Source organism: Lepidochelys kempii, chromosome 8 (assembly GCF_965140265.1).
Source record: "Lepidochelys kempii isolate rLepKem1 chromosome 8, rLepKem1.hap2, whole genome shotgun sequence".
Taxonomy (NCBI): domain Eukaryota; kingdom Metazoa; phylum Chordata; order Testudines; family Cheloniidae; genus Lepidochelys; species Lepidochelys kempii.
Genome location: NC_133263.1, coordinates 80,968,544 through 80,983,663, shown reverse-complemented (window position 1 = coordinate 80,983,663; position 15,120 = coordinate 80,968,544). Strand labels below are relative to the sequence as shown.

The following is a 15,120-nucleotide window of genomic DNA, read 5'->3' as shown; positions in this document are numbered from 1 at the left end:
AGTTACTGAAAACAAACACACGTGGTTTATACCTCTTCAGTAGCCTGATATTTTTAGAAAAGAAATAGCAATGAAGAAAAATGGGAGATGGAGTGTAATTTCAAGGGAAGGCCTGTCTTCTAGTGGTTAGATCAACAGTGGGGAACTGGGAGTCAGAAACCATTGGTACTGTTTGCAGCAAGTGCCTTGCTGTGTGCTCTTAGGCAAGTCATTTAACTACTCTGTGACTCATGCAGCTGTACACTGGGTATTAATAGGACACTGCAGAGGTGTTGCAAGGCTTAGTTAATGTTTCATAAAGTGGTCTGAGAATCTTGGATGAAAGTTACTATAGGTAACTTCCCACAGCTCCCATTGGCCGGGACTGGTGAATCACGGCCACTGGAAGCTGCGGGCGGCCATGCAAATATAAACAAACTGGCAGCCCGCCAGCGGATTACCCTGTGGGGCCACAGTTTGCCCACCACTAAGTTAAAGCATCAAACAATGGCTGTTCAACTTTCCAGTCATTTACAATGTCAATGGGTTTGGCTACACTGCAAATGAAGGTGTGGTTGCAATGCAGCTAGGCATATCCATACTAGCTTAATCTAGCTAATGTGGGTAACAGTGGCAGTGAAGACACAGTGGCACAGATTCTGATGTGGGCCAGCAACCTGAGTACGTACCCAGAGTCCCCAGGAGGCCTGGACTGGGGAAGCTAGTCCTTGCTGAATGCTGCACCACCACTTCCTCACTACCAATCTTAGCCATGCCAGCTAAATTAAAGCTAGTGTGGGTATGCCTACTCGTGCTGCAATCAGAGCCTCATTTTCAGCTTAGATGTGTCTCAACCTGCAGGAGATCACTTCTGGGGTTGAGGGAGTACTGTACCCTCTATATCAGTGAAAGGTCCTTGTCTTCTCTCTTGAGAGGTGCCAAGTAGTGCCAGTGGTGATGGGTGAGGGTTGCAGTGTGGGTAACTGTTCATTTCAGAGTCAACTGAGAACCCAAAATTAATGTAATGCTGAACACCAACAGATGATAGAAAAATGTGGTCATTAGTGGTAGGTAGTATGTGAGGTGGAAGGGAATTTTCCAAAGTTGACAATTTTTGTATTTTAAAAAACGTTGACTGGCCCAAAGACTGTCGAGTGGGCTCACTTGTAAATTCCTGTGAACTACTGACCCTGCGGCAAGAGTCCGTGTGTCAGCCTACAGGTTTAAAGCTGAATATCCTTTTACCAATATCCTGAGCTGCCCCGTGTGTGTGGTTATTGTATATGCATTACTCTTGCAGAAAATGGCAACTGTACCAAAGAGCTTACAGTCTGCATCTGAGTCATATAGCAAATGAGGGTAAAACGGATATGTAATAAAGGGAGGGGAGAGGGGTAAAATGAAAAATTATAGTCATTATCTTCTCTTAAATGTAACCATTTTGAAATAATTTTAGCAAATTTACAATAGACATTTAGCCACTAGATATTTTAACCAATTTACATTTTGGAACTTGTAATCATTAGCTCCTGTTACATGTACCTCACGGGACTTAATTAACTCAATGCTTGTAAAGTGGTTTGAGACCCTTAGATGAAAAGGGTGCTAAGTGCAAAGTATCATTCTTGTGATTTAAATCGTGCATGCTCACCACTTAACTTTGTGTGTTTCTTAATTTGAGGTATACAACTTCTTCCATGCAAACTGTTATAACGTGTTTTAGGAAGAGATCCAGAATAAAAAGAGACAGGTTTCAGAGTGGTAGCCGTGTTAGTTTGTATCAGCAAAAACAAGGAGGAGTCCTTGTGACCCCTTAAATTTGTTAGTCTCTGATGTGCCACAAGTACTCTTAGTTGTTTTTAATAAAAAGAGAGAAGTGTTTTATCAAGTTGGCTATAGCACTCCTTACACAGTCAGAAAGGGAAAACCATTGAGATGGGATTGAATATAGAAAAGGGGGAAAATGTAAACGTAGTAAAAATGCAAATAATTTCTAGATTAGGATATTTTAAAATTTTGCCTTTTTAACCACTTATATAGGATGTGAAAACCAAAGGCACATTGCTGTTTTATTTCCTGTTCTCAGGCATTGTTTCTATATTAAGTGGAGTCAAGCAATGTTAAAGTGCCAGTCACGTATGAAAAAAATTTAATCTAGATCAAGAAGATTTATACCTGAAAGAATGCTAAGGCTACTATTTAAGGTTTAAAATTTTCAGTGCCCTTCACTGGATATCATCATCCTGTCCCTGTCTGCATAGCTAATGTAGTCTTTTTATTCTGTTATTACTAGTTGGTCACTAAACTGAACAGAGATACAGAATTGTGGAAGAGAAAACTATTATGTTTCCAGTCCTGACAAGATGATAGTGCTGTTACTGCCATCAGTTTCAAACAGGCTATAATTTAGAAATAATGACAGTGGAATGTGCAGTACTGACAGATAATGTACATTCACAGCAATGTAGGCATTAGGCAAAACCGGCCCTGGAGGGTGGTATTTGGGTAAAATACAGCTTTGATTGCTATTGTCCCTGTTATAGTGTTTCAGAGCATTTAATATCCGTTAAAATTCAGAAGTACATTTTCCTTTGGTGTTATGTCAGTTAATGATACAGAACTTTACATTTTCATGAACTTACCCCATTTTAATTATGTATCTGTGATTATATTTTTGTATGGTATAGATGGGTTCATTTAAAATACGTACAGTGTCCCTTTCCTTTACAAAATTTGTAAGTTGGTATCGCTGTATAAAATTCAAGCTTTCACTGAAAAACTGATTTTTAAGTTGAGTAGTCAAATTTGCAGCCTGCTCATGCTTTTATAAAAGCATCATGATAAAACTATGTACTCTCTGAATAAAAGACTTGGGGGGTTTGAAAGCAAAGCCTGAGTTATGCAAAAAAAACTTCATTAATTTATAATGGGTTTTCAGTACTACATGTGAAAATTTTACCTTTTCTCACACAATCTCTCTCTCATTTTCATGTACAGTCACAGGCCAGGTAAACTTTTCAGAAGTGTCTAGGTGACTGTGGAGCCCAAGTTCCATTTTGAAAAGAAACTTGGGAAATTAGGAGTCTTAGCAGCCAGATGACTTTGGAAAAGTCCTAGTGGATAAAATTTTTAGAAGCATGTCTTTTACTATCCATGCAGTGCTGCCAGGATATGTGCACGCTATTAAGAATTACTTAGAACCAGTTGTCAGTAAACACATTTGAGGGAAAGAACTACTCTGTAAAATAGTTCTGATGACTTTAATATTAATAAACATCAATACATCTAATCATAAAGCTGCACCGTGAAGACGTTCATTTAGAAACATTTATGACATTCATTTATGACTAATCATAGGCCAAATGTTGATATCGTTACTTAGCTTTTTTTAATCTTTATTCAGACAAAAATCTCATTTAAAACAATTGACGTTTCAGAGTTCAAACTTCCTGGGAGTCAGCAAACATACATAGCAACAAAGATTGTATTTCTTGTGCCTTGAAAGAAGTTCTGTTGAGTTACCTGGTGGCCTGGATTCTACAATCCAAAACTTGGTACTGAGACATTATGGCAGAGCCTTCACTGACGTGGTTTCCGTTCTGCACAGATTAGGGCAGTTTTATTGTAAATTTCACACACGACAGAAGCAGCAGTAGCTATATTAATAAGCAGCTATGTTTGGATTGCATATAATAAACTTTTTATGAAAATCTGTTCATAGGTCTTACAATGTGTAGGGTCTGTTCTCCCTACGTTGTAATTTCTGGGAAGAGATTACTTTCATGGGTGTTACCCATATAATTGAAGAGCAATTATATTGCAATATCCAGCATATGATGGTGGGAAACTGGACTCAATATTTTTGCACTAAAAACTAAAGACTGGAAAGCCTGAAGAGGAAAAAATACCAACCTAATCATTTATCAAAGAACGTTTGTTTATTCCTGCGCAAAACAGTTATTCCATTAAAAAGAAATTACTCACAAAACTGCAAAAACACAGATGTGCAGTAACCTGGTTTACATATATTGATCTGTGATAGGAGGCCTTTTTAAAAAACTATAAATACCTTGAATTACAAGCTCATCAACTGCATCAAAATGATGAAAATTTTGAATTTGTGTGTCTCCCATAAAGGAATTTGTTTAAAATTCATTAATAGATGATGGTTGGTCACATCCTTATCTCAAGAGACATATTTATTGTGCATCTGTTTTTTTTAATTATCCCCATTGTACATCTACAGGTACGTAAGGAATATGGAAAGTGCTTCCGACATTCCTATTGCTGTGGTGGACTACCAACTGAGAGCCCCCACAATTCAGTGAAGGCGTCGACAACAAGAACTAGCGCTCGCTATTCCTCTGGCACTCAGGTAACAAAGACTTTGACAGCATCTTCTAATTAACCTTATTTACAAAAGCCTACTGAAACATGTTTCATTCATGTGCACTAACTGTCTTCTCATTATAAAGATCTAGGTGGCAAAACATGGTTTTGTTTTGTAGAATGGATTTCTTTTTAAACATTTCCTTTCAGTTTGTTCTTATGCAAACATCCTCTTTTTTTTTTTTTTTTTTTTTTTAAGGGAGCTGGCAAGGATACCATCATATTTTACCTAATTGGAATTTAGTAGACTAGACTTTTCATAACAAAGGAGCCAATTTATTTGAGAAATTATTTAGGTTAGAGCGAGAAGCAATGTAAATGCTTCACATGATGACAGATGAAAGGGGGAAAATCTGTTTGTGCCCTAAAATACAATGTTTATGTCTCACTGCTTTACGTTAACAGAGTCGTATAAGAAGGATGTGGAACGACACTGTGAGAAAACAATCTGAATCTTCCTTTATCTCAGGTGACATCAACAGCACTTCAACACTTAATCAAGGTCAGTCACTGGGAACATTTCAATTTTAGATGACTTAGATTTAATAGCATTTGACAGATAAAGAGTTGAAACAAATTTGTGTTGGAAAAAAAACTCTCGAACACATGTTGTCTAAAATTATAGTCTTCCACGAGCACATTTTAAAATCAATGTTCACTCAACTTGCCCATTCACTATAGAAGTTGACTTTCTCTATTCATGGGAAATGTGTGTTAATAAGTTTCTTCAATAATTTAGCTTAAAAGCAAGAACATAATTTTAAAACTTTACTAACCTTTATAGGTTAAATCTGAAACAGAAATACAAGTGCAGTAACATTTTTAATGCATATTTGAGACTGTTTTTTAGACTCAGAAATGTTCCCAGTGAAATCAAATTGACACCGTTTCTATGCAAAAGACATGTGTAAAGATTTTTTTCAGTAAAATTTTTATCCTTTCTGTGACAGCATTGTGTCTGCTATGTGTAATGGCCCCAAAAATACACAGCCACATAAACTAGATTGCAGGCTTCTGGTGGCCACAAATTCATTAATCGTTTTAACTTGAATTGAAGATTATCCAGCATATCTAGTCCATACAGTATGTAACATTTATGAAGGCCCCAAACACATGCTAATGCCCATGGCCATCCAAAAATGAGGAGAGTTCTAGCCACAATCACCACCACTCTTTTCTCCCCTCACCAAACTTTGTGCCAAGGAGCCACTAATGGAGGTAGGGCTGTTCTGTATTAAAGCTGAATGCAAAAGCCTGTCACTATGCCCCTTTCCCCCATCTGTGCCCTAGCTTTACCTTTTCTCAACTCTGCACCCACATTGTGAGAAAAGGGTATATGAACCTGACTTTGCTGCAACAGACTCCTGCTAAATTGGCAAAATTTAAAAAGACAGTAGCAAAACTACTATTAGTGCTACCAAATTTAGCAACCCCTATAGATGCTGCTCAGTTCAGGTGAAAATCCTTAGGAACCATAACCAGCAAGCCCCTTTATCTTCAACCCACAAACTAAGCATTAGTCCTAACTGCTGAACCTTGGAAATGAGGAAAGCAAAAAACAAACCACCAGCAACACATGAGGATGCTGCTTAGGGTAAAATTACTTCCTGACCCCAAATACAACAGTAGGCTAAACTCAGTGAACTGCCATCCACCTGAATCTTTACATCTACTCTAGAATCTGGTGAACTAAAATTAACCAATTGCTGGCGGTAGAAGAGGAGTTTGCTGCTGCTGGGAAGAGGTATGCCCTGCATAGGCCAGCAGAAGCTAGCCTGGGACCTCACCCCTTTGAAGCCCATCCGTCCCCAGACTTGCTCTGCCTGTGCCATGGCCTTCAGCTAATTCAAAGGCCAAGGTTAATGTGATGTTGGGGCCTAACAGCCATACCACTAGGCAATAGGCACAAGGTCTTTTCAGGGGAAGAAACCATGACCAAATGAACCCCTTTCCCTTGTGCTAGTCTGCCAAGCTTTGTAAAGGGTTTTAGTTACAATATCACCATTAGAATGACACAAATCTAAACAAGCTAATTTACTAATTAACTTGGGCTTTTGGGGTTTTGTAAATGAAGCTTTAGGATAAAATTGACAGAAAATATGGAAAGGTTACTTACCTTACGCAGAAACTGGGGTTCTTCGAGATTCTACCCCCTGTGGGTGCTCCACTTAGGACACTACTCAAAGAAGAACTGTTGGTAACCTGTACACTAGTAAAAGTAAAACAAGCTAAAAGTAAAACATACGGGAGAAGATTTAATATATTGTAATATGGAAGTGCACTGGAATTAGTATTTCTCATTGTGTCCAAATAGCAACTTTTACAAGTTAGGGTAAAAAGCAATCTAATTGTTAACCAAATTAAACTACTGTCAAATAAAATTAGCATAATCTGTCAATAAAAGAATTCTCTGAACTCCAGGAATTTCTGCTACCTAGAATAAAATATCTCTAGTAGGATAACGGCATTAATATTTAAAATATAATGTCTTTGGCTATTGCCTGAATGAGAATCTAATAAATTTAAATATAGTATGAAAATGTGGATGGCTTTTTAGCTCTCTTTGGACATGTAATGTATTCAGATAACATTAGTCCCGATGCAGTTGTGCAACTCAATACAACATAAGTTGAATTTTACCTTAATGAAATGTTTAAAATCATGTTTTCAATCAAAGGTTTTAGCATAATTTTTCTTCATTATTCTGACTAGTTTTCCTACTAATTTAAAAACCAGAAGTCACACAGCCAAATTAACTGGTTTTTAAACATTTAGTTTTTAATAAATTATGCTGAAACTTTGTCTAATAAATTACTTGAAATCTTGTGTAAATGGTGATGCATTAAAGTTGAAAATTAGTAAAAATCTGTTCATGTTATCATGTCATGTTTTATTTTATCTTGCTAAGCCAATTGTTAGAGAAATTTAGACATTTAAAAATTTATTTTTAAAGCCTGGCAGATATTGTTGCAGCATGAATCTGTCCCAAAAGAACATATGAATGGTTTAATTTCTTAAAGCAAAACATTTTGCTTTCTCTTCAGCATGTGCGCTTTTGCATATACTAAGATAGGCTTGTTGCAGTTTGTCATTCCTTGTATTTCTTTGAAGAAAGTTATTTCCTTCCCCCTCCCCTCTGCTTTTCAGAGGTTAGTAATAACCCAGATGTTTTCATAAGGGATTGTCCAACATCTCTAAATTAATAAAATTTAGACTTTTCAGTTCTGGACCACAGTGTTCAAGATTCTTGATTAAGCTATAGCATCTTCAAATAGAATATGGATCCCTATGCACTTAACGGCTATTCTTCTTTAATGTTATTTTTGTATAAATCAGTAAATGTCATTCTTAGCAGGTGTTTACTTTGGGGATTTGGACAGCACCTGTGAATTACTGAAATTTAACTTAAGTTTTCTCTGTCCTCCTTCAAATTAATAGTTCAAATACATTCAGAAATTTTCAGCTGAATTACATTTGACAAGTTCTACATGACTCATGATGAATAAAAAAAATGTTATAGAAAACTGTCAGAATAAAATTAAAGAACTGATGTCTCTTTTTCTGTTTCTTTGCTTTAGGAATGACTGGCAATTACCTACTAACAAACCCTCTTCTTCGACCACACGGCACTAACAACCCCTATAACACATTGCTCGCTGAAACAGTTGTATGTAATGCCCCTTCAGCTCCCGTGTTTAACTCACCAGGTGTGCTTATACTTATTGAAAAAAAAACGAAACGCTTTTCTTTAGTCTGAGTCCTTTCTTTTTGCTAGCTAGAAACTCAAGTTGCAATATTCTAGTCCTGCATTCTGAATTTCTGTCAGTTTAAGAAATACTTACAGTGTTGCCAATGCCAGGCTTGTAAAACTGCACTATATTATAGTAATGCCTTTGCCATAATAGTATTTACCAATAATTATCCATGTTTTTAACACAGGTGGCATAAATCTTAATATACTATTACAGGACTGACACCACATGGTCCGAGAGCCCATCTTCAAGATATATTTCACTTAGAGGTATCATGTCTATGCAATATAAGCTTCAGTTGACTCTAAATCTTGCTGAGAAAAACCTGCGTATGGAGCTGATTAGATAATAAAGCAGTGCAAGGCATCTTGACACTTTTGGATACCCTGGTGTAGAAAATTGCTTCCAGCATCAAAGATAAACCAAACTATAGTATAGTGCAGCTTTATGTTAGTTGATTTCTTTAGGAGAATCTTGAGGTTATAATTAGAACAGTTTAGTTCTCTGGAATAAGGGTGTCATCACTAACCTAACTTTTGTTGTGATATTATTCAAATGCTTTTCTTAATTGCAGAGCAGTTCATAAATTAATATATATCTAGTAGTTACAGTTTTGATGAGTCAAATAATTGCCTCTAGTGTAATTAAAACTCAGTGTTAAAACTTTGGCACTATGGAGAACCTAAAACCTGTTTCTGTTTTTTATTTCAAATTTCTTTTTTAACTGAACTGCAGTTTCTATTTTCATTCTCTTGTTTTCTTACTTTCCTTATGCTTTCCTCTAGCAACCTACAGAGAGACAAGTATGGGAGTAAAACTTAACTTTGCCTATCAAATGTAAATTTTTTCAGCATGGTTTTTAATGGGCACAATTAAAACATAACTAGTGGTCATGACGTAGACTCAGCGGGCAAGTGGTTCACAATTTGCAACTGAAATGTTTCCACGTTCAAATAGTACTTCTGTAGTGCTTTTTGGAAAATAACACAAGGTCTGTAGCAAAGCCTATTGGTAAATGAGGATATGCAATGCTGAAATAATTTGCTGTTTAAAATCAAAGCAATGTCAAGCAAAAATGCTTAATAATTTACTTACATTTCTACATTCCCACAGTAATCTTGCTACAGGCTATGGAAAGATTTCAAATGAATTACCTGATCATGGGCAACAAAACTTGCCTCTTCAAATCAGTCAAAGTATATTCTAGAGTGCTTAACTCTGCAGTATATCACAGAACTCTGACTTAGGGTTATCAAATACGTTTTGGTATCTGCTTAGCAGAGCACAGAGAACAAAATTATAAAAATAAATCACTTTCATTAGGGAAATGAATGCCAGCATGCGGTCCATGTGTTGCCTCACTCTTATAAATGCCATATGTTCTGTGCAGCTAAGATCTTGAAACATATATGAAGTTACAAAGCTATGAAGTTGTTTAATCAAAGCTTAAAGAGGCCTTTCAAACAACCATCATCACTTTGTCTAATTTGGTACACATGGCAGGCTGGAATAACACAATACAAAATGACTTGCAAGTTTTTCAAAAGGAGAATTTAGCTCAAAATCAGTATTCTGCTACCAAAACAGTCTCTTGACAAAAACATATCACTTTCATATTTAAAAAATTTTTAGAAGACACTTGCATTTTCTAGAGTACGCTGCAGCTTTAAGTGTGGAACAAAGGCAAAACAAGAAAATCTGTAATCTTTTTCAAACAAAAGTTTTTTCCCCTGTACTCCTCCAAGCCTTGCATATAATGCAGCAGCCTCACAGTGATCAGTTTCATTCCAATAACATCACTTCATTCTTTCTTTATTTCCAGTCATATTTGTAGTTAAAGTGACTTTCTAGGAATCCACTAACAATCTAACTTTCCATGGTACAGGCTTTTCAGTTTCTTTCAAAACTCTTGTTTTTCTTGCCTGGGAAGCGTTGTGATTTTGTAGTTTACATGTCTTTGTGTCTGTAGAAAATACATTTCTTTAATGCAAAAAACTTGTCACCATAAGATTCCAATTTTTTTCCTTAAACTTCTTTTCATATCTCCAGCAGACTTACCCAATCTGTCATTCCTCCAGCAGTTAAAAGATGTCAGCCATGGCTGATTTCCTCCTCCCATTCCACAGTTAATATTTATTCTTTGGTTTAATTTCTGTGACCCATGCTTACAGAAATTCCTAACATTTCTGCATTTGAACTGCATGCCCATGGTGTCTGTGGGCCTAAGTCTTAATTGACTATACTGGTTCATTCAGTGCTGTCACTGTGACTGATGCAGACTGCAGGCGAACTTTGACCTTTAGAAGCCCGAGGCCATTGCTGGCAGACAGAATATTAGTACAAAAATTACATTAAGTGGGAAAAAAGCTGTTATTGCTAGTAATCTAATTTGCTGAACCCTTGCTCTGACTAAGTTGCTGAGAAGCTTAGTAATTCTTCATCATGTTACAATAAATCATTTTACTTTCTTTTATATATCAGCTACTCTTAGGCCAGATAGCCTGAGCAGACAGACATGATGTGAGTTGTCAAAGTGAGTCATTCCACCTGCTGTCTATCGTGTTGTTGGATGGTGCTTGTGGGCCCTGGTCCCTTTAGTGTGAAAGTTGGCTGTCCTTGTTTAACATAAAGTCTTTGTATTTGTCCATTTTTCATTCTTTTCTTTACTTCATCTCCAGAAAAAAAAAGGAACGGTTAGAACTGTTGTTAAAGTAGTTGCTTGCCAGTTATGTGGGTTTATGTTATACATTGACCTTCAGTTTTGTATGTGGCCTAATTCCTTTTTAATTTAGTGTCGTTTAGGACAAATTCTGTTAATTTTATTTTTCTAATCATGGTGTTGTACTTTAAAATGTAAATATTTACAAATGAATTGCTTTGCATTACATATGCAAGGGCATGGAGTGAACAGTTCCTTGTGGAAGAGTCATAAACCTGGTACTGAATTATGGAATCCGAATCCCAGAGTACCCCCTAAATTTCTAAATTAAAATCCAATTCCACCCCATGGGAAATCAGTATAATTTTTGAAATACATCTTTCCTATAAGGTGTGCAACTGTTTACAGTTGGGAATGTTCAATAACCTAACTTCTTTCAAGTCTTACTTCCAAGTACAACTTTGTCCTGAACTACATTAAAGAGTTTTATACAAAAAGAAGAAAAGTAAAAAGAGTGCCAGAGAGTAACCCAAACTGTCCCCTTTCTATTTCAGGACATTCACTGAACAATGCCAGGGATACAAGTGCCATGGATACTCTACCGCTAAATGGTAATTTCAACAACAGCTACTCATTGCGCAATGGAGATTATAATGACAGTGTGCAAGTTGTAGACTGTGGACTAAGCCTGAATGATACTGCTTTTGAAAAAATGATCATTTCAGAATTAGTGCACAACAACCTGCGGGGCAGCAGCAAGAACCACAACCTGGAGCGCACACTCCCAGCCAAAGCTGTGATTGGCGGGAGCAGTAGCGAAGATGACGCAATTGTGGCGGATGCTTCATCTTTGATGCACAGTGACAACCCAGGACTGGAGCTTCACCATAAGGAGCTTGAGGCACCACTCATTCCCCAACGGACTCACTCGCTTCTGTACCAGCCACAGAAGAAAGTGAAGACTGAAGGAACTGACAGCTACGTCTCACAGCTGACAGCTGAGGCTGAAGACCACCTACAGTCCCCCAACAGAGACTCTCTTTACACAAGCATGCCCAATCTTAGAGACTCTCCTTATCCAGAGAGCAGCCCTGATGTTGAAGAAGAGCTCTCTCCCTCCAGGAGGAGTGAGAATGAAGACATTTACTACAAAAGCATGCCAAATCTTGGAGCTGGCCATCAGCTTCAGATGTACTATCAAATCAGCAGGGGCAATAGTGATGGCTATATAATTCCTATTAACAAAGAAGGATGTATCCCAGAAGGAGATGTTAGGGAAGGGCAAATGCAACTAGTGACAAGCCTTTAATAGTGTAGCAAAGAAATACTAAAGGCCACATACAAGTATTAAAAAGACTTTATTGGCCCAACGCAGGCTCCCTCATATCTGCTCAAAGAGACTATTCTGTTCACCCTGTGGTTCTCCGGTGTAAAGGGAATGACTGGACCTTGCAGTTCTGTGAATTTTTATAAAACAAAAACTTTGTATATACACAGAGTATACTAAAATGAATTATTTGTTACAAAGAGAAGAGATACCAACAAGGTATTTTAAGATATCTTCTGCTGCTGAGTTTAACAAAATTGTGAAACAAACAAACAAAGATGAAAACTTTCCAGCCATTTTACTGCAGCAGTTTGTGAACTATATTTGTAAATATGGCTGCACCCTCCCCCCTCCTTTTTTGGGTAGGCCTGCATTGTATTATATACAAGACGTAGGCTCTAAAATCCTGTGGGACAAATTTACTGTACCTTATTATTCCTGACAAGACTTTCAAAAGCAGGAGAGAGAGATTCTGCATCAGTTTGCAGTTCACTGCAAATCTTGTCCATTAAGGCAAAGATTGAAACATGTCTAACCACTAGCAATCAAGCCACAGGCCTTATTTCATATATTTCCTCAACTGTACAATGAACTGTTCTTGTGAAAGATGGCTAAAGAAATTATATTTTGTTCTATTGCTAGGGTAAAAAAATACATTTGTGTCCAACTGAAATATAATTATTAAAAATAATTTTAAAGAGTTTGAAGAAAATATTGTGAAGAGCTCTTGGTTGCACATATGTTATAAGCTGGTTTTCTTACACTTTGTTCATAGTACTGTAGTATGTTTAAATTCCAAGTTCTACCTGTTTTCACTTATTTTTCACTGTAAACAGTGTTCTGCTTTGAGAAGTTAATTTTTATTCTTATGTTTGACTTTTTTTTATTGCCAAAAAAACCAAACAACCGATTTCCAAGGAGAAATTTCTCTCAGAAGCCAGTTATGCCATGCCTTGCACAAATTTGGTAAAATCTAGCCAAGATTGTAAATCAATTCCCTGTTCATTCTTTAACCAGGGTGGGAAGGGGAGGGCTAATGGGGACACTGGACACTTCTCTCAAACTTTCTGGTGAACAAAAGGTGCCTGTCCTTTTAAAAATTAAATAAAACAAATATTATTCCTCCATATTCCTTCTGCCTATATTTAGTAATTTATTTTATGATAAAGATCTAATGAAATGTAAATTGTTTCAGCAAAATTCTGCTTTTTTTCATCCCTTTGTGTAAAACTGTTAATGAGCCCATCACTAATAACCAATGTAAAGTTTAACACCTGTTTGACAGTAAATAAATGTGAATTTTTTTCCAATATAGGTAAAATGTGAATTATGTATGAATTGTAATTGGCGTGAATTTTCCTTTGACACAGCTGTGTTCTGCTTCAAACTGCTCCCTTATGTTTCACTATTTAAATATAAAAGAATACAATAGGAGCTGCGTATATGTTGCTACTGAATAGAGGTCATCATTGCAACTTAGCATTCTAGTCACAATCACATATGATCAAAGTCAGAGACATGAGCTCCATTAGGAAATTGTACTGTAATCTCAGACATTTACATTAGATTTTTTTAAAATAGGATTCAATCTATTTTACATTATTTTTAATTTCAGTACAATCACATTTTGGGCAACTGCTTATATGTTTATAATTGAAGATGAAGATAATGCTTTGCAATGGAAAAAGTGTTTAATAAGCAGCATTTATGTAGCTGTGTACAATCAAACAATCAAAGCACCCTTTTGAGATGGGTAAATAAATATTATCCACATTTTACCAGATGGGGAAATCAAGGCAGACAGTTTCAAGCTGATGTCTTGACAAGGCAATACAGTAAGTCAATGTTAGAGCTGGGATTTAGAAATCTGGATATCCTGCTTCCCAAACCTCTTAATTTCTCTAGACCATGCTGTTTCTGAGTTGCCTGTGGTTTTATGAGATGCAAAGCATATTTTGATTTCTGTGAATCCAAACAATATTCTGATAAATCCTAACTACCTAAATAGCTCAGAGAACTTACCTGGACTCACTTGGATTTTGGAAAAATAGAATTTCAGAAAAATTAAATGACACTGTTGGAGGACATTTCTGAATTTTGACTAATATGAATGCCAGGTAACTGGGATTCAGAAAATCAGGGTTTACCTTTATTCCAACTCGCATTTTCTGTGACATAGCAACAATTGATAATGAAGATAAAAGCATATTTACATAATGTCCAACTGGTAATCCTCCCAACAGGTTTGTTAGTGCTCAAAGCTGTAGTTTTTATAGTGTGTTCCCTGGAGGTAAGTGGTCTTTTCATCAGAGGCTGTCTTCTGTTTACCATATATGTCACAAAAATTGAACTCTGAGTAATAAGGATTTGTCCTGAGCCAGGATTTACACCAGATTCCTTTGGATCAAAATGATTCCCCAGGGTCATCCTGCAAGCTTGGAAACTTGTTTATTGACTTCTAACTAGAAAATAATGGATTTGGAAATGCTGTATGTATACATTATAAATTCACTAATTTTAGATTCTTGCAACACTTATTCATATGAGTAATCAATCCCTAGTCTTATGAGAAGCCTCATTGTCTTCAATTGGACTACCTGGTTGAGCAAGGTTTGCAGGATCATGGCCTTAAAACATCTATATTAAAAGAAAGTTCAAGCGACGTGTGTATAAAACCAAGGACATTTAATTGAAATACTGTCAATGCCTATGGATAATGAAATACATTAAGGAAGTGCTTTACGAGTATATCCTGTTGTAGCCAGATATTATAGAGAATTATTGGTTTTATTAATGTCTTTGCACAGTCTTACTGTTTTTTTTTTTTAATATATGATTTTGCTCGTGAATATCCTCAAGCAGCTATTTTTCCTGGAGTAGTTTGATTGAAATCAGTGAAGAATGGCCCTATGTAATTACATGGCTGACGTTTTTGGGGGAGCTCTTGCTTTACATTTCATGGCCTACAGCTATACCATCTTGAATTGTGAACCCATATCTGACAAACTAAGCAC

General features: G+C 36.5%; 1 protein-coding gene across 17 annotated transcripts in view; it reads left to right on the top strand.

The window, feature by feature from the left end:
- Window positions 1–13,421, top strand: part of ADGRL2 (adhesion G protein-coupled receptor L2) — a 195,250-nt gene extending 181,829 nt beyond the window's left edge. For 4 of the 17 annotated variants that reach the window (XM_073357237.1, XM_073357235.1, XM_073357236.1 and 1 more), the window contains 4 exons: window positions 4,226–4,354; window positions 4,774–4,870; window positions 7,947–8,075; window positions 11,334–13,420. In XM_073357237.1, the coding sequence (XP_073213338.1) occupies window positions 4,226–4,354; window positions 4,774–4,870; window positions 7,947–8,075; window positions 11,334–12,088 (1,110 nt within the window). In that variant the 3' untranslated portion in view covers window positions 12,089–13,420. Of the gene's footprint in view, window positions 1–4,225; window positions 4,355–4,773; window positions 4,871–6,046; window positions 6,675–7,946; window positions 8,076–8,307; window positions 8,390–8,905; window positions 10,000–10,601; window positions 10,654–11,333 lie in introns of those variants that run through there. The other 13 variants (XM_073357249.1, XM_073357238.1, XM_073357241.1 and 10 more) reach the window with 8 other exon arrangements.
- The last annotated feature ends 1,699 nt before the right edge of the window (window positions 13,422–15,120 follow it).